The sequence below is a fragment of the Anabrus simplex genome, chromosome 3 (assembly GCF_040414725.1).
Source record: "Anabrus simplex isolate iqAnaSimp1 chromosome 3, ASM4041472v1, whole genome shotgun sequence".
Taxonomy (NCBI): Eukaryota; Metazoa; Arthropoda; class Insecta; order Orthoptera; family Tettigoniidae; genus Anabrus; species Anabrus simplex.
The window spans coordinates 199,931,338-199,955,361 of record NC_090267.1 but is presented as its reverse complement, the minus strand read 5'-3'; the positions used below and the strand labels follow the sequence as shown (position 1 = coordinate 199,955,361).

The 24,024-nt window shown below is 38.6% G+C and overlaps 1 protein-coding gene across 3 annotated transcripts in view; it reads left to right on the top strand.

Annotated features, from left to right (window-relative positions):
* The window catches only part of LOC136866148 (tyrosine-protein phosphatase non-receptor type 13), a 536,552-nt gene extending 512,857 nt beyond the window's left edge, over positions 1-23,695 (top strand). For all 3 annotated transcript variants that reach the window (XM_067142854.2, XM_067142853.2, XM_067142856.2), the window contains exons 8-10: positions 1,592-2,322; positions 10,154-10,303; positions 21,196-23,695. In XM_067142854.2, the coding sequence (XP_066998955.2) occupies positions 1,592-2,322; positions 10,154-10,303; positions 21,196-21,321 (1,007 nt within the window). In that variant the 3' untranslated portion in view covers positions 21,322-23,695. The remainder of the gene's footprint in view (positions 1-1,591; positions 2,323-10,153; positions 10,304-21,195) is intronic.
* Positions 23,696-24,024: the final 329 nt, after the last annotated feature.

Sequence of the window (24,024 nt, the reverse complement as noted above, 5' to 3'; positions counted from 1 at the left end):
CATCACAGCGAGTGGCGCATCGCTTTCAGTTTAATGCTTACACACATGAAACCCTTTAAACTCTCCAAAAGTACAGTACTCGTCGGATTTGTAAAATAAGCACCCCCTGTGGGTGGAGGACGCAGACGAAGAATACACCCACGGTATCCCCTGCCTGTCGTAAGAGGCGACTAAAAGGGGTGACCAAGGGATGATTGTATTAGAACCATGACACTACTTGTGATTAGTACCACCACGCGGGGAACACCTTGGGTCGCTTTTACTTGCGCGTAGTACCCCTATGTTAGGTACCAAATAGGTTTGTGATTAGTAGCATGCAGGAGCACCGTGCGGTCAGGCTTTTACAGTACCTATGATTAGTACCACTATATGAGCGACACCATGGTTCTGGCTTGCCTATGATTAGTATCCACTATATAAGGAACACCACGGGATAGTACGAGTCCACTTACGTGATGAAAACCATAGGTTTGCGTTGCCTGTAAATGGCGCCGCTATGTGCGAAAGTCTGTACTGTATTACATGTGCGAATTTCATTACCTGTGAGTAGTACCATAATGTGTGGAATACCGCGAGTCTACGCTACTTTTGATTAGTGACAAATATCATGGTTCTACTTTCGTATCGATAAGTACCATTATGAGGGGTCGATGACCTGGATTTTGGACCCCTTTAGACTGCAAGCATTATCGATTCAGTATTGTGCTATAAAAGCAGTCCCTTGGTAAGTAATACTATTGTTTTCCGTCAGTTTCTGTGACTGAGGCATTGCGGATCGGCTCCACTGATTGTTTTAAATTCATCTCCATCCATTCATTCTTCGTCCTCACGTTTTGAATTCCGATCAGTGGAGTTTTGGACTTCTATTTTGTCATGGCATTTCGTCTCGTTTTGTACCATTAGGGGCCGATAACCTAGATGTTAGGCCCCTTTAAACATCAAGCATCATCATCGTGTAAAATAAGCACATCACTAAACTTATCGCTCGATTTTTAGTTGTTCTATTGGGTGAAATGAATATAGTCCCATTTAGAAAAACCATGTTGTTACCGGCTTCGCGGTACCGTAATTAGGTACGTGATGGAAGCGAATTGGACTGTTTTATGAACCCCTTAATACAATTAACGAATTGTAAAATAAAATGTCTATATTTTTAACGGACCATAAGATAACTGAGGTGGACAACTTAGCTGAATAACCCCGTATGTTTATTTTATTACTTTACTTGGGCATCTAACTTATTTTCTAAAATTTTGAATTTATAACTGCTAACAATTTTTTTTGCTTATCCGGACGACCCCTAGTACCAGTGAGTCCTACTGTATTTATTTTGTGAATCTGTCAGGGTTCATCCTTTTGATGCATCCGTAAAATGTTAATCTACGTTTTCAATGACACTGTAAATGTCTGTACATTGTTTGTTTCTGAGTGTATTGTTGACCTGCGAGTTTTGGGCCTGGGATTTTCCTTATGATTGTGCATTCTTTTATATCAATGCTTTCGATGTTTATTAATTTTATCAAAATTAGTGTTCTGATTCATAAAGACATTTTTGTTTTATTATTATTATTATTATTATTTTATGTTGCAGGTCTTGTCAAGAAATACTTAGCCTCCACTCAGATGGGTAACTCTGACTCCTCGGAGGAACGCTCTAGTCTAGACTCAACTCGAGCCCGCGGTCATGGCAGCAGCTTTGCGTCAACTGCAGACAGCACGGAAGGTGAACTACGTCCTACGCGACCTAATTTCTTGGATCTTTGTGGAGACCCAACTGCTCCTGGAACGTCCAGGAAGCAGAAGTTTACCTTCACTGTGGCCTCCACTGGAGAAGATGAATGGGACTCTCTTGCACCAACGAGTGAATCTGAAGACTTAGGCACTAACACCACCCTGGGGAGTGCGAGTCAGTATTATAGTAACAGCAGCGAGGATTGTGCAGAAACCGGTAACGGTGGCCCGCCCACAGAACCAGTCAGCATGCCACCTCTCACTAACTTATCGTCCACATCCAGTACGTCCACAGCATTTAGTTATCGTAACCCCGCCTACCAGTCAGCTCATCCTGGGCATTCCACCACTCTTCATGACGGTATGAAGAAAGGCTCAGATGAGAGAGCTTCCGACCAGGACATTCCGGGTCGAGTGTTCTCTTGTCGGCCAGGAGCAGGTTCGACGGCAGAGGGTTCTAGGGGTCTTCTCAAATGGAAAGGAGTAGTATTTACTCCAGAGACAGATGAAGTAGAAGGCGCCAGTCGTATTCTTGGTTCAGAAGACACCGTCAATAGTCAAACAACCGCAGAAAAAGAGAGTGGAGATCAGGTAAAGTTCCATTCGTTTGCTATTTAATAGAATTTTTAAAGTAAGTTTATCCCCAAGCACAAAATGAGCACTTGCACTACCTCCAGACGAGTTCTTTTTCTCCTGCTTCTTTTTCCTCTTCTTCTGTCACTTCTCCCACAATTCGGTGAGGTCGCGGGTGCGAACTGTGTCGCGGATGTGAATTTGATCCTGTATTACAGCTGGATGACCTTCCTGACTCTAACCCTGTATGGAGGTATGTATTCACTCTTGCGTGTTTCTGTGGTGGTATGTAGTGTAATATGTTGTATATGTTATATATGAAGATGAGTATATTGGGACAAGCACAAATATTCAGTCTCCGAGTCAGAAGAATTAAGCAGATGCGGCTAAAATCCCTGAGCCGGCTGAGAATCGAATTCGGGACCCCCTGAATCAAAGGCTTGGGCGCTGATCATTGAGCCAAGGAGCCGGGAAAACCAGTTTAAATATCAACTGCCCAAATTGAAGGGAGTATATCGTTGTTGAAAAACAAATTTTGTATGTTACAGTGTTCTTCTTATCCATTATTTCCCTAAGGACTGGTCCTGCCCCCAGCCACATATGGATACGCAGTCCATCACAACAGTTTGCGTTGTTTTGTTTATTTTTCTATGCATATGTGTAAATGAAAATGAACCTTACCGTACCGCACTGTAGGGATGTATGTTTGCATGACGTATTCAGTAGCGCTGTTAACGGAGCGGTTGTTTACGGAGTGGAGGCTCTGGCGCTTTCAATCGGTGCCTCTGGAGAACCTCCGATTGAATGACAAGCGCGTAGTTTGAACTTGGTACGGGAAAAATGAACGCGCATTTTCACAGGAAATGTATAACTTATCGCTATTATTCCACAAAACTACGCCCGTGCGTTAAGTTAATACTTGAATTATTTGGCGGTATTACAGAAACTAAGCTAGCTACGCAACCCAAACGGCGCGGCCTTTTGCTGGGTGAGTGTACGTCTGGTGGAACCGATTCCATAAACTGTTTGGCTCCTGTCGTCATCGCTATTGGACATAATTATATTCTTCTGTGCTGGTCCCTACCGTCGGCAGTCCTGAGAATGGTTTTTCGTAGTTTTCCATTCTCTTGCACTAAGACGAATGCTTGAACAATTCCTTGTATAGGCAACGGCCGCCAACCCCCTCACCTTCACCGAACATCTCCTTAACCGGATACAATCTCCTTGGTCTACGGTGTTACCGAGTTGGAGGCCCGCCATCTCCATCAACGACGGAGTAGTAGTAGTAGTTCAGGGGCGTAGCCAAGTGGGGTTACTGGGGGTTAGAACACTCCCCCCCACACACACACACACACACAGCATGGAATGTTTACAACACGAAAATAAACAAAAACTGACAATAAACAATAAACTAAATAAACATTCAGAGACATAATTGTAGAACCAAAAGATCTGTTGGATCTACTTTCTAAGAAACCTCGAAATTTGGATTTTTAGCTTGTAAATTCAACGTTACTTACCACTTACTGTAAAACTGTTGACCTTGATCATACTGTTCTTGTTCTGTATTTTAACGTAAGATTTTGTAGTGTACTGCAATATGAATATCAACATAATTCACTTGTATCAGTGCCCTTATAATGACAAGTCTTGCATGCGTGCACCGCACACGCACAAGAATCTTCATTGTGTTCTGTCGTCATTTTGTTACTAAAACCCTCCCCCATCGGCTGATCCTGACTACGCTACTGTAGTAGTTATATCCTCTTTCGTTGAATCTTACGTTCAACCCATACTCTTACGAAGAGCTGAAAGTTTATAGTGGAGGTACATTTTCGCTCGGAGCTTGGAATTCAAGGGGACAAATTGGGGCAAATATTCTTTTATAGGAAGAGGAGTTAGGATTGGAATAATTGACCAAAGGAGATGTTCAGTAAATTTCCAAATTCTTTGCAATTATTGAAGAAAATACTAGGTAAAATGCAGATAAGGAATCTGTCGCCTGGGCGACTGCCCTAAATGCAGACAAGTGGTGATTGACTGATTCCGATTCAATTGTGCCATGTTTTACAGCGCAGCACTTACAGACTTGAACTCCTCCTTAGCTCGTAACATATCATCCTATACTTCTGGACACATTTTTTGCGTTTTTGACATATATATCCAGAAATTAAAAACTAACACAAATGTAAATTCTGGCACCAATGTAATAGGAATATGTCAATAATAATAATAATAATAATAATAATAATAATAATAATAATAATAATAATAATAATAATAATAATAATAATAATAATAATAATAATAATAATCGCAGGGTATTGTATAAATTCTTCACGGACAGGGCCTACGATTTTCTGAGAAACAATAATTGAACCTATTTAGATATGATATTTGTTGTGAGTATTCACAGTGCTTGTATCTAAATGAGATATGAATTATTTGTCGATGATAATTAATTTTATGATAAATGATTTTTATGTGATGTTGCGTTCATTCGTCAGAATGACTGCCGTATGCATTCTTTGTTAAGGAATATCAGTGATATAGATCAATTTATGTGTATGAAGGCAACGCTTTGTATAGGGTGCCAACATTCCTGGGCATAAGGTTGAAATTACAGCCCAATACGTCCGTACAGTCGGAAGTCGGAACTAGTCGTGTGAACAGGAGGCAGCCGACCTCCGAAGCTCCGTAACTGCTTTGCCTCCGTCAGTAATACCGGAGATCGCCGGAGGAACGCTGTAATCGTATTATCCGTTTCAATCAACAGGAGGGCCACTCCTACAGTTAACTGTATTTAAGGATCATTTTCCTTTACACCCTCCCGTAGGAAAATAAAACAATGTATGTTGTTCTGATGGACGGCATATCTGTATGTGGCTGTGACTAGTCTTAAAGGAAATAATGGATAGGAAGGGCATTGTGAAGTACAAAGTATTATTTTTTCACCGACGATATAATTGGCCGTAAACATATTGGTGTTCTGTGCCGTAAACTAGATACAGACAAAAACACTGTTGCACTCTTGATCGTGACTGAAGTTTTCAATGCCGGGCCACGGCAACATGGCCGTTTCCTTTTTAATTTTCTCACCTCACTGTCTTATATGTAAATGTTAAATATAAGTGAGTCGCAATGAAACTCATATACGATCGTAATTTATTTGTTTCGTAATGAACAAAAAGTTGGGTGATTATATTTGTCATCTTTTTATGTGCAAAGTAACGTGTGCCGTATATATTGTACTATTATGTCACTACTTGTTAGTTATCTTGTCCATAAATGACCAAAAATATCTCTAATTCTGTGGTATTGTGCTGCTTCTCGATGTCACAAGGAAACTCAAACAGACCTCGACGGACAGGTACAGGGCCAAGACCGACTCCAATCCTCAGACCTTAATGCTACCACTGCCTTCGTAATGTACAGCCCGTACTGTAGCTCCGATGACGTCACGCAAAGAGGCGAACTGTTTCCTCCGTCCGACCCGTACAATGCGAGGATATGGTATGCCTGTACCCTGTAATTGTGAAATATTCACAAATTTTCTATTAATACGAGGTTTGTCCGGAAAATACGTATAAATCCGTCGGGCTGACGTATCACGTATCGTGGAGGCGCCGCCAGGTGGCACTGCTGTTGTCGCCAATCTTCTCAACGCTCAGTTCGAGTCGGAGAGCTCTGCGTGTCAGTAGCAGTGTGCGGCTGCTTGTTGAAAGTTACCCGTTTTCAACTGCCGTCGGTATGGAGCTCTCTCTGATTGAGGAACAGCGCATCAACATCAAGTCTCAGAGCTCGTGTGGCCCGAGTTCGACCGGATTTGGCACAAGGGGGCTGGTGGATCCTTCATCACGACAATGCGCCCGCTCACACGTCGCTCGTTGTGCGTGAGTTTTTGGCCCAAAGCTCAATCACCGTGACCACCCGCCTTATATACCCGATTTAGCCCCTTGTGACTTCTTCCTGTTCCCGAAATGCAAAATGGTGCTTCGGGGGCGGCACTTGGGTGATGTGGAAGCCATCAAGGGAGAAACGACACGGCAACTGAACAGCATCACAACTGAAGACTTTCAACAATGTTATCAACAGTGGAAACGGCGTTGGCAGAAGTGCATCTTGTCTCAGGGAGAGTACTTTGAAGGAGACCATATTGTAATACCTGAATAATTGTCAAGTAAAGTTATTATTCAACTTTTATACGTATTTTCCGGACAAACCTCGTATAACAGGTCAGACCATGAACACCTGTAATCTCATCATAACTCGTAAGTCAGGTCCATGTAATTTCAGGAGAAGTAGGTTTGAAGTGTGATCTACGCGGTCAAAGCCTGAGGGTTTTACTCGTCAATGTACCCAATAAATAAAGTAATTATTATGCATTAACACAAATATGGAGACAACAAACGTCCACTAATAATAAGACTTTACATCCATACCTCTAGATGGCCATAAATTCAATAGCTTTCTTGGTTTTTTCTTGACACTTGTGGCACTATTCTTCAATCCCTTTCTTGCACATAAACATTTGTGGTGTAGTGGTTAGTGAAATTAGCTGCCACCCCTGGAGGTCCGGGTTCGATTCCCGGCTCTGCCACGAAATTTGAAAAGTGGTACAAGGGCTGGAACGGGGTCCACTCAGCCTCAGGAGGTCAACTGAGTAGAGGTGGGTTCGATTCCCACCTCAGCCATCCTGGAAGTGGTTTTCCGTGGTTTCCCACTTCTCCTCCAGGCGAATGCCGGGATGGTACCTAACTTAAGGCCACGGCCGCTTCCTTCCCTCCTCCTTGTCTATCCCCTCCAATATTCCCATCCCCCCGCAAGGCCCCTGTTCAGAATAGCAGGTGAGGCCGCCTGAGCGAGGTACTGGTCATCCTCCCCAGTTGTATCCCAACGACCCAGAGTCTGAACCTCCAGGACACTGCCCTTGAGGCGGTAGAGGTGGGATCCCTCACTGAGTCCGAAGGAAAAGTCAACCCTGGAGGGTAAGCGGATTAAGAAAGAAAGTAATAACAACCCATCATTGAGACCAGTCTTCGAAAGAACGGAGAGATTTGAAGATTTTTCATTATAAAACATGAAAATCATTAAGAGAAATTGGCAAAATTGTGTACAAGAGTCTTTTGACTGTGCAGTGTGTTATAAGTAGTTATAAAAGTACTAACCAGATTGAAAATAAGGACAAAGTAAATCAGAAAAGAATAATTCGGCAGGCGAACATTGGATACTACGAGAGGTTAAGAATAATCCAATGATTAGTGCTTCAAAACTTGATGTGTTGGTTGAGGAACATACAGGGAAGAAAGCCCATCCAGAAACAATTAAACACATTATCAGGAAAAGTAATAGGCATGGAAGAGTAAGTAGGAAGATACCATTGGGCAACAAAATAAACAAGAAGAAGAAGAAGTTACAGTTTGTTCAAGAGCACATAGGAAACAATTTTGACTTTTGGAAAATAGTAATATTTGCAGATGAAAGCAAATTAAAACCTCTATGGATCAGATGGGAAAGTGACTGTCTAGAGAAAACTGAATGAAGAGCTAAAACCTACGAAATTGCTTCCAAGTGTTAAATACGGTGGAGGAGGTGTTAATGCCTGGGGGTGTGTATCGGTATTTTTGTGAATAGCAGCTGGAAGAAGGTGCAGGCCAGGATCAGGACATGATTGTACCAGGTCGAAAGTTTGCACATCAATTTATTTCTAATACTTGGGCTAATTTGCTTTGCTTCGGTTATTTCCCCTTTTATGAATAGAAATACACAAGTTAATTCTAAGCAATGTAAGAAGAGGGTTTTCAGCCCTGAACACAGAACATCCAATGGGGGAACCAGCCCTCATAAAATGAAGCTTCTCAAACTTGTAACTAATTCTTGGAGAGAGAGAGATCTCCCACATTTAGATCATGGGGCGAGTATCTGATAGTTCTAGAGAAAAGCCACCATACGAATCAAATCACGAAAGCCTACTGTAATCTACATTAGTGACGAACAAATTATATAGCCCAGGCATGATAAGACTTCCAATCCGGGGAGAGGAAGCTTCAAGAAACCCAGATATTTCCAGAAAGCACTGGTACTTTACAAATACCTTTACAAATATTAAATTACAAAGTAAATAGCCGACCCCAAGCTGCTTCAAAGAGGAAATACAACGTTAACTTCATCATCAAAGCTTTTGAAAGCCCGGGTACTGATACAGGTCGGCAATTGTAATTAAATCAGGGATGATAAACCTAGGTGGCGAAAGGACTGTGTAACAATGGCTAGTCCATACTGACAGTGACTAGATACGTAGAGTTCTAGAAAGTGACAACCAATTTTAAAATAAGAAAACTCTACGTCACTAAACAATTAAATGTTAAAGTCTGCGAGCTGCACTCAAACGTACCCGGATATCCATTACAAGTAGTTCACATTCTGAATAACTTTACTCTTTCCTTCATACACTGTTCACTCCGTGGTCCAGAATCGAGCTCGAGGGGGTGAGCCCTCACAATCAACTGATACAGTTCAACTCGCATGTCACAGCAATCCAAAGCCCCCTGCCAGGTTTTTTTTCCTTCGGGGTGGGGGGGGGGGCGAAGCCCGCTCCCCCCGCATGGCAATCAACACAATCTACATTGCCTCCACAATGCTATTCATTTCTAAGAAGAAAAGCTATAGCAGGGAAGAGTGGGAAAGGTACTACAAGAGTACCTGCCTGTTTGCATATTAGATGCGTTACCAGGTAAGGTTTGTGTTGGTAAGGTGGTGTTAAGGCGTCATATTAAGGGTCAGGGAAAAACCACATAGGCAGAAAAGAGAAAGAGCCTACATGTAAAACCTGACATCTTTCGATAGCACATGCAAGGATGTGGGCTGGAAAAGTCCAGAGGTTATGTTAGTTTATGTGTCATGCAGTCATAACCATTTTCCTTGTGTTTGTCAGTTATTATGGGGATCAGTCCTTCTTGTCACTACCTGGTGCAGCTCGGGTCCGCTAGCGTCTGGGCTTTGGGCCACAGGTTAGTCCCTTGGTCCAGCAGCCAGCGGTCCCTGGTGCCAAATCTCCTTTAAGGAGAAGGGGAATAGAGCCAAGCCTTATTTAATGTAAGGGGCTTCTTCTTTTTCGCCTGATGATCTCCCTTCTTTGCAGTGTCACTTGTCACTGCAATCTGCAACTATATACATACATTTCAACACTTCTTAGAGTGCGGGCTGCTTTCCGCTCTGGTGTCCTGTAGAAAAACAATGTACACAATATCTGGAAAATTATAACTTGAGAGGTGGGCTTTCTGTCCACTCCCTTGTCACTGGTGGGGAGCGGAGGTGGATTGGGTCGTGTCTTATTATATGGCTGTGTTGCCTTCATCGTTGGAATTTCTTCTCTCAATCCTTCCTTGCTTGCTTCCCTGTGCTGGTTAGGGCTGTAACATAATAGACATGTACGTATATACAAGTGTTTGCAGTGTAGGATATGTACGAAATGTTGAGTGGGTATCAGTTTATGAGGGGGGGTGTTTTGGGACCTCTGGTCTCCTACCCCTGTGGCTAAACAGAATGTGTTTCAGAGTGGGGTATTTAGTGTACAGGTCGACGTCATAGGCATTTAATTATAAGATTGTATCTCCCTCTTTTCCAACTTATGACTCTAGAGTAAAGGGATGTGTTTTCCCACTCTAGAGTAGTTCTTTCCCCAAGGTTGGCCGCCATGCCGCTTGCCTCCATGTCCCTTGGCTACTTGCCCCGCCTCTCCCTGGCGACCAATGAGAGTCAGCGGGTCCTGCATATATACCCAGGCTCTTGCCCCAGTAGAATTAATGAAATTATGGTATACTGTATTGCTGATTATATTACATTCCAGGTGTTCATGGTGGAATTAACGCGAGGATGGAATAGTCGCTTGGGATTCAGTCTACAAGGTGATGGCCGCCATACATTCATCAGTGCCATCTATGCTGATAGTGTTGCAGCCAAAGATGGACGCTTACAAGCTGGGGACCAAGTACTGATGGTAATTCATTACTATCATTCTTTAAAGATGTTGCTGATTTATTTAATTTCTTTCCATACTTCTACAGTACTAACTTTAGTTGTATAGGAGGTTTTAATTGGCTGGGGAAATAGCAATTGTTTTGGATTAATCCAAAATTAACTTCACTAAAAATAAAGCTATCTCCATGTAGGCCATAAGGCCGTTGGAAGGGTGGAAGATAAAGGCTTCCACTTTTCGTAACCTCAGCTCTAATTACAAGTGGTTAATCTCATTGGGCAGCATACTGCATATTTAAAGAGAAGATGGAATAATCTGTTTTATGAATGAGACTTGATCAAACATTCTCTGCTAGCTATCTTGCCATCTAACCAGCACCTCACTTCCAATATTATTAATAAAGACTCTCGTTTCAATAAAGAAAAGATTTTAATCTATAGAAGATTTTAACTAATCCACAAATGATTTTAAGCTGAACATATTGATTTCTTGTATATACTGAAAAATCTGTGTAAATATTTTGATTTCCTTTTGACTTCAATTGCCAACCCAGTATCAACATTATGAGTGTTAATATTATTTTATACTATCTCCATTAGATGGGAACACAAATATGATATCCCATTAGATCTTTTTAAACAGGATTAACCAGTTCAATCCAAATAGACCATAATGTTCTTATACATCAATGTAAATTATTGTAAACAATTACTTTTTAAGAATAGTTTTAATATAACATCCACTTCAGAGCTCTGACTTAGAGTATAGAATTTATGGCTGATGATGACTGCGATGACAGGTGAAACATGTACCATTACAACCTTAATAGAATGATTATATCATAGTCTTAAAGACTGTATAGTATTGAATATGTGGTTTTCAATAAATAAATATTAAAATTTTAATATACCTCAGCTCTAAGTTGGACAGAATCGTTAGCTCCCAGGGATTAACCTGGTGCTCAACGTTTGGTGCAGGCTGAGTGAAACTCAGGGCCATATGCCACTCCACGATGTGGAAATTTCATTCCTTAAATTTTTGACTTCCTGACGGTGAATCAAACTCACGTCCTTCTGAGTGAACTGAGCATGCCTGCACTGCCTCAGCTAGGTAGCCCGTTAACATCGCTAAAGCTTACAAAATCTGGAATTTATCAAATCTACGAAATGCAAGAGGCTTCTGAGTCAGTCTAAAACATCAAATATATTATTTTACTTAATGTACCAATCTTCGAAAATGGAACCTGTTGTAGTATTGAACTCTTTTAGGTATCAGACCACAAACTAAGGAGAAGAGAACTGTTAGTGATGTACTGAAAGCATATTTACACATGTTTGAAGATTTTCCAACTGACGGAAGTTGCCATAACGGCAACTGAAAAGTTTCAAGTTCAACAACATCTTCAAACACCAAAATGCAATAAATTTAAAATGGTAAACACCAGCCTCTTTTAACCACAGCATTATTTCAACCTGGACCAACATGAAGTAAATTCAATAAAGACTTATGTAAAGTGTTTGTCTTGGCAAACATACCATTGGCTAAACTAAATAATAAGAACTTAGTTCAGTTTCTGGAGGAGAATACAAAACAACCACTCCCAGATGAATAAACAATTAAGAAGAATTATGTTTCTGAGCTTTATAAAGTGGTGTTAGGTAAACTAAGGGAAAAGGCTGGTGGAAAATATATTTTGGGCTCGCTAGATGAAACATTGATGCAGGTTACATGATAAGCGCATTTTTTCAAATACAGCGTACTACAACCTATATTCGCTTTCTCTCTTGGCAGGATGGGTTACCATAGAACTATATGGATAACAAAAAATCACTGGAACACTATTAATTATTGTACTGTAGCATGTTCAACGAATACTGGCCGAAGTCATTGATAGCTCGTGTGCTGGCTCTCAATCTACTCAGTTGCTCTGAAGTTGATCCTTTACATTTCTATATTTCAGAATGGATATTGCATGAAAAAATGAATGATATCTCCAAAAGTATAGATGAAAAAACATTCTGTAAATTATATTATATTCTGCATTAGTTACTTGAGGGGAATAAATGACTTATTTTGATGAGGATTAACTAATTAATTTAAAAAGTTGCTTTAAATTTGATGTCTTTTGCTGCAAACAATAACATAAAAACAGTTATAGTGGGTTATGTGTTAAAGATAGATACATGCTGTCATGGATTATTTTTGTAGAACTTAATATACTGAACAATTCTTGCCCTAGTAGTATAGAAGTATCTTTAACTGTTTAGCCAGGGTAAGCTGAAAAGGTGCACGAACAGCTGTTTTATCTTCAACTTGTTTCACAGAAATTGTTACTGCTTGGCTTCATTTGGTCATAGATGAATGCAGATTTGAGAAGTATTTGAGTAAAGGTAATCAAAGCACTTGTATCGATTACATTCTTAGTCATTTTTACTTGTAATCATTACTTTTTACATAATTTCTTGGAATAAAATTGTAATCGTTACATTCTAATCATCGTTAAATTCTTGTCATTGATATACATTGCACAGAAGCAGAAACGAGAAAAATAAATAAAGATGAAGATAAGTTTTTTGATTGTACTACAGGAGAACCAGTAGCTTCACCAGTTCTGGATAAGATACCTTTTCTAGCCTTTTCAATACTTACAGAGACATTCAAACTATGTTCTTCAAATTAAACACACGCATTGTTCCAAGTGCCCCTGTAGGGCATCTTTTCAGTAAATGCAAAGATGTACTTTCCCCCTTAGGATGTCGAGGATTAGCAAAAAGAATTTTAGGAACTAATATTTTTTTAAAGTGCTTTATGTCGCACCAACACATGGCAACAATGGGACAGGAAAGGGCTAGTAGTTGGAAAGAAACGGCTTTGGCCTTAATTAAGGCACAGACCCAATATTTGCCATGTGTGAAAATGGGAAACCACGTAAAACCATCTTCAGGACTGCCGACAGTGGTGTTCAAACCCACTGTCTCCTGAATGCAAGTCCACAGCTGCACGCCCCTAACTGCATGGCCAACACATTCAAAGAACCAATTAATTTATTTGCATAGTGAATGGAAAATAATTTCAAACACTGAAAGTAGGTATTTAACTGAAATAAAAATTATGAGAAAAGTTAATTTTGAAAGTTCCAAGATGTCATAATTTAGTCTCACTTAGTGAAGATAACTGCTTGCCTCTATGCTTAAAAAAAAGCACAAAATGAAGTAATATCTTTTCCTTGCAAACTTTTGTTGTATTTCAGCCCCACCCAAAAAATACATCAGTGATTTCCTTAAGACTACGGTTCTGTAAAGTAATTGTAATTTTATGGATTACTTGTTTAACACTAAAACCATGGTTGGGTCATTTGTGACCCAGCTGTTAGTTCTTTCTTCTCTATACTCAGAAAAAGAACTATTTTTATCAAGTGTAGAGCCAATGAATATACCAGTTCCTGCGCTGGATATTTTTTTGAAATTTAATACACATAGTGTATTTTGAAGTAGAATATTAACCATACAAATAAGGAATATGTGTACAATAGGATTGCCCCACTTTGCTGGCCCACAATGAGTCCAATTCTAAGCCCTTGCTCCTTTGGTACCGCAAATGTACAGCAAAGTAAGAAAGGCTTCCATCTCCTCCATTTTTAGAGACCAATCGTCTGACATCAGTACACACGATGTACATTATACTTTATATAGCTTATTTGTAGGAATGGCACTTCACATGACACACACATTGAGAATACATACCAGTAACATTCCCTGACTGTACTCATGCTACAAATGGTGCTGCTTTCCTTTGGACTTTTCCAGTTCTCAAATCAATTAATCTGGGTGAGGGCTCCTCCATACACTGGAACAATACTGTAATTGGGTCTCACCAGAGACTTTGATTGATTCTTGATTTCTCAAGTAATTGTAATTGAGCTCAATTACATTTATCTTGTACTCTTCCCATCACTGGATGAATGTTCCTACACATAAACTTTTCATAGGTAATAAGTTTCATATTATTCCGTATTGAAGAGCAATATAATATGGTTAAATGTAGTAGCTGTCCGTCCACCCATATCGGCCAAACTGGTAGAAACTTGGACACGAGATACCGTACTTAGAACATGTAAATTCATGTAAACATAATAGATTTTCAGCTATGGGAAAACATATAATCGACTCAAACCATGAATTCATGAATATTGTTCAAGATCCAAAAATCTTAAAAATTGTTAACAAGGGCTCTCTGCTCAATATCTTTGAAAATTGTTTCATCCACTTGGATCAATACTTTAATCCCAATTTCAACCTTAATGAGATACCAAAAAAAAATAAACCCTTTATTTGGTCTATTAATTCCTATTTTCAATAAAAATAAATTAAGCACTTTAATCCCTCTTTTTATATTTTTCTCCAAATTATCTCCAGCAATCGCCCACCATTCCACATCGCTCAGCACCACCTTAGACTACACTATACCTCCCTTCTCTTCCTCCTCCCATCTACAACTCAGCTCTATTCTATTTCTTTGCTTTTGCTCTTTCATCTTTTTCAATGATCCATATTGGAAACAAATGAACATCTCAACACTTTCCCATCAACATTATTTTGTTCAATCTTGTTTCAAAACTGAATAAATTAATTCTTGCATTGAGTTGAAAGATGGATGGATTCAGGTTACCCCATTTATGAAAAGAAGTATCCATGATTGAAGTTGGGTGCAATGGCAGAATAATAATTTAGGAAAAAGGAAAGTGTACAGAGTTTGCTTTGATATGTTTGAGTTCCTGAGATCTAAAGGAATAAGGAGTGATTCCATAAAATCTATTTTATTTATTTATAGTGAAAAACAGTGGGAGACCTGAGACTGTTTTGAATGACTTTGATGGAAGAGATGAATTCGTTTAAAAGTTTCTGTACATTGCAGCAACACAGATAGGTCTTATGGCGACGATGGGATAGGAAAGGGTTAGCGGCCATGGCCTTAATATTGAAGCGTGCGGTCGAATAAGGGTCTATTTTACACCCAGCATGTTTTGAGTAATGGGCCTGAAAAGGTCAGAGTGCTTCAGTCAAGTGCGCACACAGACCCTCATTCCGCACAAGCTAATAACTTATGGAAATTGTGTCCATAGACCTGACTTCGTCAAATAATCAACTTAGGTAAAAATGGAATATAGACCCTTATTCGGCTGCGTGCTTCAATTAAGGTACAGCCCCAGCATTTTCCTGGTGTAAAAATGGAAAACCACAGAAAACCATCTTCAGGACTGCTGATAGAGGGGTTCAAACCCACTATCTCCCGAATGCAAGCTCACAGCTGTGCGCCCCTAACTGAATGGCCAACTTGCTCGGTGGAAGAGATGAAATAGCAGAGATCACAGTGCTAGGGAGAACAGAATATCACAGAAATGCTTATGTCATTTATTGAATGAGTATTGAAGGGCATGGCAGAGTGTAATGAAAATGTCATGTCTGCATTATCATCATCATTGTCATCGTATTCATCTGTGTTTTTTAAGCCTTGTGTTAGGGTCCACTATGTGGCTCCGCTGTCTCCACTTCATTTGATCATGGGCCAACAGTCAGTCACCACTGATCTGCATTTAAGGCTGTTGCCCTAGTGGCAGATTCCCTATCAGTTGTTTACCTAGTCATTTCTGAAATGATTTCATTTTTAATTCATCAAATATCCTCATAAATTATTGCAATCTCTAATGCCTTTCCCTGTAAATAAATATTCACTCCAGACTGTCCTCTTCAATTCCAACTTTATCTTCATGTTATGATCTTTCCTACTTTTTAAAACTCCATTCAGGCTTACTAGTCTATTAATGTCATTCCATGTCATCTCTCTGCTGACAGTTAAGAACATAAACAACCGCTTAGTCGTGCTGTTCGTCCCTTTACTCCCACGTCTTCTCAGCCCAAAATTAGCAAAATTTTTGCAACGCTACTCTTTAGTCTGAAATCACCCAGAACACATCGTGCTGCTTTCCTTTGGACTTTTCCAGTTCTCAAATCAATTAATCTGGGTGAGGGCTCCTCCATACACTGGAACAATACTGTAATTGGGTCTCACCAGAGACTTTGATTGATTCTTGATTGAGATACCATGTCAGGTTGTACATTTACTCTCTTCTGATGTTGTGTAATGTATCAGCTTATTGTTTCTTAAGTCATCCCCTGAAGTGTCTCTGATGACATCTAGCATCTAGCCCACCTTTACAATTATACCTACTCCATGTCCAAACCATTGCAGTCTACATTCATGCATTTTATTGTGGATCAGTCCAATGCCAAATCATTTCTTATCTCTACTTTAGCAACACAATTCAGTAGAGTGACTCTGATTATCTCAGCATTTTGTTCCAAGATGCTTCGTCAGCTTTGTGCCTCTTTTATAGTCAGTTACCATTTGGTACTATCCAGCACAACAAGATGGATGATAGTACAATAGATTTTCAGTTCAGGTGGTCTTTCATTCGGCAATCACGGTTAATGCCTGTCATCCTTTATCACTTCATCCAGGTTGTAGGTATTAATTTTACCTCTTTGGTAAGAAGGCCATCGTCAATATCATGGATCCAAGATGTTATGTCAGGTAATGAAATAAATGTATGAATGTAATTAGGAAATTAAATAAGTTACCATATTGCCACTGCTGTGCTAAAACTGCAAATATGACAATGCTCTTTCTGTCCATTATTTCCCTCGAGACTGGTCACGCTTCCCAGCCACATATTGATATGTATTCCAACAGAACAATATTGTCACAGAGTTCATTTATGCCCGTGTAAAGAAAAATGAACCATATTGTATAGTACTCTAGGAATGTATGTTTGCATGACATATTTACCCATTCGTAGAGTACGATGTATTTAAGGTTCATTTTCCTTTACATATGCACATAGGAAAATTAACTCAATGAAAATTATTCTGATGGAATGCATATCAATATGTGGCTGGGAGGTGTGACCAGTATTAAGGGAAATAATGGACAGAAGGAGCATTGTCACATTTGCGGTTTTAGCACAGCAGTGATGATATGGTAATATATCTAATTTCCTCTCCAAGTTTTGGCACAGCAGCAACGATATGTATCATATGAAAATGTACCATTATTTAAATAGACTAAATATATATTATGTGGTTCTTCGTATGATTCTTGTGATTGTTTTCATTTTCATTCAGTGGTGGCTCATGGGTTCATGTAATGGGGAGGCCAGGGATAATAAAATTAAATGCATCTATGTATTAGTTGTACCAAATTAGAGTTTTAAGTACATACTGCATTACATTTTACACTTCATGAATAATATTTCAATTCAAAATGGTGTTTACTTACAAAAAACAGTACAGTGTACTCACATATTCTGATGAGATGGAGTGTGAAGGATCATGATGAGAATTAGGTCTACTTAAACACTAGTATTACACATCATTCTTTGTTTTTATCAAAGTGATCAGTTACTTCATCATACCATGTTTCCCTTTTCTGAAGTTTATGGAGGATCCCCCTTTTAATGGATACTGAGGCTAATGCTGATAGATGATCCTGAGTCATAGAGTTTCTTAAATAATTCTTAACATGTTCCATGTAGGAGAAACTTCTCACCACAAAAGCACTTGTGGTTGAGATTGTTGCAAGTAAACAAATAACCTGAGAGCCTCTGGGAGAAATTCATTACAATCATTTTGAATCATTTGCTGTATGAAGCTACTCAAATTACACCACAAAATGTTTCCCCATGCAGTTGCAAAAATATTTTTCAAGTTTCAGTTTGTCAAAGAACTTACCATAGCTCTCTATCAATGGATTTAATGTTTCCATAAGGAACTTCTGACAATATACCAAAAATTGAGAGGTATCACCTAACTGAAGAAATGCTAGTTTTTCATATTTTGAAAATCTAATTTTCAATTGGGTTATGTTGTCCAGAATTTCATAATACAGTTGCTTGAACTTAGATATACCAAAATGTCCTTCCTTCAAATCAAGGTATTTGAGAGATTATACAGATCCTGTGGTCCTTTTGGCAAACTGAAAATCTCAATGCATTTATCCCCATTTTGAAAGTTCCTCAAAAAATATAATACATTCAGGAAAAGCAGTAATAAAAAATGAATATCATTCACTATCTTCTAAATCATGTTAAAGAGTAATTCAGTTTTTAAAATATTTCCTGAAAACTGAGAGAAAAAAAATTGAAATCAAATGACTATTTTTGTAGCTTCGTGCTTCTTGGACTGTTATGGTATTTGAATTCGGGCAGTTCATTAATTCAATGAAAAGTTTTAGCAACTTTGCTCTGTTAGTGTGCACAGTAAAAATTATTTTAGCATTCGATTTCCACCTTACTTCATAACATGTGGGCATCCTTTGCTCTGTCGCTCTTTCCTGCACAGCTGTAGGTTTTGGTGATCAGCAGAAGAAAGCCAGTATACCATTGCACCACATGGCCTGTACAACTGAATGTTATGTGCCTTTGCTGAAGTTTATTGCTAGCATAGGAAGTTACTGGTTACTACCGTATGTCAACGATGATATCACGCACGTTTTCAAGTAGCCATGCCTGACCTGGCCTTGCATCTACATTGTCAATTTGTTCTTACTTTTGGAGGCTTTACACTGTCAACCAGCATATGTACCAGTCTACATACTACGTTAAATTACATTAAATAATGTTTAGATTGATGCTTTCATGGCCCTTAATTGTAGACTTTGGACTTTTGCCATGTCAAAAAACAATGTGAAATTCTTAGTTTCGCAGAAATATTTGCTTCATGTCTTCAGAAGAAAATCTGCACTATTCACGAGCAAGAATTCTCTAATAATGAAAGTTTGAATTCAAGAATGCTTTACCATTGATGTACAGTAAGTGGAGTGCTCATTTATCACTGAATTTCTTGCTCACTGTGTACTAGCCTTCCAAGTGGAAGGTGACGATACCATCTTAGCTCTAATTAAGATGTTTCTTGTTCCATCGTATGTACATGCAAAGTAAACAGCAAGACCATCAGACAAATCCAGGACGAATGTGGGAGAATAAATAAATAAACGCAATAAAAGGTGCAATGAAAGACTAACAGTATAGAAGAATAGAACAGAGCTGAAGATGGAAAGAAAAGTGTGTAGCAGAAAAATGAGAAAAATGGGTATAAGTCAGTAATAGCTGAGTATGCTCTGTCAACGGGTCATGATGTCATGTTCCAAGATGGTCAAGCTCTTACCCACACTAAACATTGCATGCCTAGGATTGTATGAGAAGCTGTGAAATATGTCAAAATCCTCACAATTTCAACAGTGACACTGGCTATCTGTTAAGAAATACGTGGTTGCCAGCCATTAAGGATTTACGCATGTAGTGCTTTTCCCCACCCTTTCCCTATTTTGTTTTGGTGTTTTCCAAATGTGTACTCTCCTCATCATTAGATGGTTCACTCTATCTAGGCTATGGGCTATGAGTCATACTTTCCTAACCTGTCTACACCTGTTACGGTATTATTCTTAATTCTTTTCACTCCCATGTCTTCAATTTCGTTGTAGTATGTCCTCACCCATTTTTCTCATTTTTCTGCTGCACACTTTTCTTTCCATCTCCAGCTCTATTCTATTCTTATCCTGTCAGTATTTCATTGTACTTTTTATTTTGTTTGTTTGTTTGTTTATATGTTGGGTATTCAGCCCCAAGGCTGGTTTGATCCTCCACAGCTCCAGAAAGTATCCTTCATTGTAAATAGAAAATGTGGATCTTGTGAAAATATTCACTTTTAGAGTCATGCATTTTGTTTCCTCAGCAGATTCCACCTTTCACCCTCCTGTGTACCTTTGACTATGTTCATTTTCTGTAAGACCGGACGAGTTGGCTGTGCGGTTAGGGGCGTGCGGCTGTGAGCTTGCATCCAGGAGATAGTGGGTTCGAATTCCACTGTCGGCAGCCCTGAAGATGGTTTCCTGTGGTTTCCCATTTTCACACCAGGCAAATGCTGGGGTTGTACCTTAATTAAGGCCATGGCCGCTTCCTTCCAACTCCCAAGCCTTTCCTGTCCCATCATTGCCACAAGACCTATCTGTGTCGGTGCGACGTAAAGCCACTAGCAAAAAAAAAATTCTGTAGGAAGTAGACCTCATTCTGTTTTTTTTTTTGCTAGTTGCTTTACGTCGCGCCGACACAGATAGGTCTTATGGCGACGACGCGACAGGAAAGGCCTAGGAATGGGAAGGAAGCAGCCGTGGCCTTAATTAAGGTACAGCCCCAGCATTTGCCTGGTATGAAAATGGGAAACCACGGAAAACCATCTTCAGGGCTGCCGACAGTGGGGTTCAAACCTACTATCTCCCGAATACTGGATACTGGCCGCACTTAAGCGACTGCAGCTATCGAGCTCGGTCTCAGTCTGTTTCAAAGAATGTATAGTTCAGTAAGTCTTTCAGGCCTTGGTTTGAAAAACCTGATGAAATCTTCAGTAATTTCAGAAGGTGTAAATTTTCTCTTGGCTCTGTTGGGAAATATAATCATATTTTTAGAATGTCTTTCTTTCACATAGTCCACTGGAAAGTTAGGTACTGACTACCTGTCACCAGTTACCAAAGGTAACCTAGACTGATGTTTTAAGTTTCCCTAAGTAAGCCAGGGGACTCATGATCAAGCACAGTGAGCTGTTGTTTCCTTATAATAAAGTAAGCAGTTCCTTTCTGCTCCTCCACAGCCAACAAGACATTGTCTATACACTTACTCCATGTTGCTTAACTTGAGGGACCTAACTATGCTGTTGGCTTACTGTTGCTGCAGATTTAAAATATGCATTATTTTCTTGACTTGATTTAATTACGTACTTAAGAAAGTTCACTGATGTTTATAACAATGTATGATATACTTTGGTATTTATCCAACTTGCTAATTTGATTTGTCTTTCCACCAGGTAAATGATGAAAGCGTGGAGGACATGAGCACAGCAGACATCATTGACCTTCTAAGGAAGATCAGAGGAACGATTGGAATCACCGTTTTAAGAAAACATGGACCAAATAATCCTCAAGCATCATGATTGTTAGGCAGGATGTAGGCCTATTAGTCCTTTACTAAAGTCATTCACATTCTAGTTACAGAGGGCACCTCTTTTACTGTGATTGTTGTCATAGAGTTATAGTTATTTAAAAACAAAATTATATTTATGATTCAGAGAACCATTATATTATTTTTTTTATTAAGCAAAATGTTGCATATTAATAGATTGTATAGCATTGATATATAAAATTAATATATATATATTGTAAATTTGAATGTGAGAAAATGTGTATAAAAATAATGTGTGTTGTTTGAACTATATACCAAAATGAGGTATGAATTTGAAATTTGTAAGAAACTACAAATGACTGGACAAGATTCTGAGCAATAAGATATTGCAAATGTGTGTCTCTTTAAATTTAATGGAGTAATTAATGTGTTCCTGAGTAATTCTGTTTGATAGTGTGATGCTGAATTATGAGAAAGTGGCCAATAGTGTGTCATTTGTATTATATAGTTAGATTATTGCTGAACTGTTGTAAAGTGTACATACTGCTGCATATAAAGTTTGCATTTATTTAATTTTTATGTTTATTTTTTCCTTATTTTAAAAATAATATGTATGACATGCAATTCTTTTAGCTTGGTATTAAGAAATCTGACTTTGCCTGTGATGGGTAAGTGTTAATAGCTATATTTTTCCACAATTCCCTTTAGGATGGGCTTAATAGTAGGAGCAATTTCAGTACTAGATATCCACAGAAATGATCTTGACTGAACGAGTTGCTATAGCAGTCAGCTTACATTTGGAAGATAGTGGGTTCAAACCACACTGTTGGTAGCCCTAAAGATTTTTTAAATATGGTTTCCCATTTTCATACTAGGCAGATTCTACGGCTTTATCTTCTGTAATGCCATGATCACTTCCTTCCCAGTCCTAGCTCTGTCCTCTCCCATCATGCCATAAGACTTTTCTGTGTTGGTGCAACATGAAACAAATAGGAAAACAATATTTATCGTGAATATTTGAGTAGTCTACATTTATATCTTACACCTTTTTGCATTCCTCTCTTCCCGCCCATTTATTTGGCTTGTTTGTCATTCCTACATAACTGAAGCAAGAAAACCCAAATGTGTGCAGCTTAATCTGCTTTTCTCAAGTTAATGTTATTATAAAAGGGAAAATGTGCTTTCTGAATGTTTTTATTTGAATTTGCAGCTTTAGGGTGGTATCACATTACTTTTGCTGCAGCACAATCATGTTAGGCAAAAGCTTTAAAACTAGTTAGTGCCTTGATGCACTCCCATTAGGCAAAAGGTCCGCTAATTAGTTCATGTTTCATCGCACTCATCATTTCCAAATTTTTGAGAGGAAATTAATTTCTTTATTGACAGTCCATTTTGTATGTACGTGCAAATCTTTATTGTAGGTATGGTACTAGCGTTATTAATTTGCACAAAAGGAGTTATGATTTGTAGAATAATAATATCTTCCATGAGGATTGTACCTAAAGTGGAATATGTGAATGTGATTTGTGCTATTTGGATCCCTGTTGATGAACCAAGGGAGATGGATAATTGATATTGTTCGTGTATTCTTCCTTATTTAATATTAAAAGGTGAACAAAATGTGGTAGTCTTAGAAAAAAATTGTTTATTAGATATGAACCTTCAAAATGAGCCTTAAAACCTGCAGGATTTATGCCCCTCCCCCAAGCTAAAGTTACCAGATGTCCCCAAATTTTGCTTTTTGTCTCAGGAAGGTTCCTGGATATAATTACTTGTTCCTAGAAGTCCTTGGATTTTTAGTGTTTATTATTGGTCTGGTTTTACATCCACTATAACATTCCATGACTTTTTAGTCCTCCATTTTCATAAAATATACGAATAACCACATGCATTTATGGTTTTCCTTTACTCTCCTGTTGCAATGTCTTTGGTCTAACTCCTTATACCGGTACTAATCCTTCTCTGAGAAAAAAAGTGAAAATTAGTTCCTCAATTCTTATCTTCCACTTAGCAGCTGTTCACAGTATCCATAAACCCATGTACATCTGCATATTACTCTAGATATATTTATTGCAGTTTGAAAATGTCTAAAAGAAAGAAAGAAAGAAAGTGTTCATTAAATGATTAATGTTCAAGGAGTTTTCCTTTTCTCTCTAGAGGTGTAAATAAATCTGGTGCCTTTTGTTCTTTATAGGCTACTAAACAGTTTTAAGTATCAGATTCAGAAGCAGCAGAAAAATCTGTTGTGGAGCACGTGGGAACAGAAAAGCATGAAATTTGTGAAAGGGTAACACGAAGTAAATATGTAAATAGAATTAATATTTTCATCTCTAAAATGTGTATGAAACAATGTAATTGAATGACAAACAAGCATATGACACATTAAAAAAGTACTTTTATTTTAACTTATCTTTGTGTCTGTCCTCAGAGAAAAACCACAAAGTAAATACATAAATGTAATGAATATTTTCATCCTTAAAATGTGTATCAAACAATGTAACCAAATGACAAACTAGCATACAGCACATTACAAAAGTAGTTTTAACTTATATTTGTGCCTGCCACTGGGAATTGCATCAAACATCTGGTAAACTTACCCTAACCAATTATCATCAACTGAAATGTGGCATCATTGATTTACTTTTCTTGGTTAATGTGAGAAATTTCATTTTTTGTCCATATTTAACTGAGAATTACAATGAGTAAACTTTTAATGTCCACCTATTCAATACAA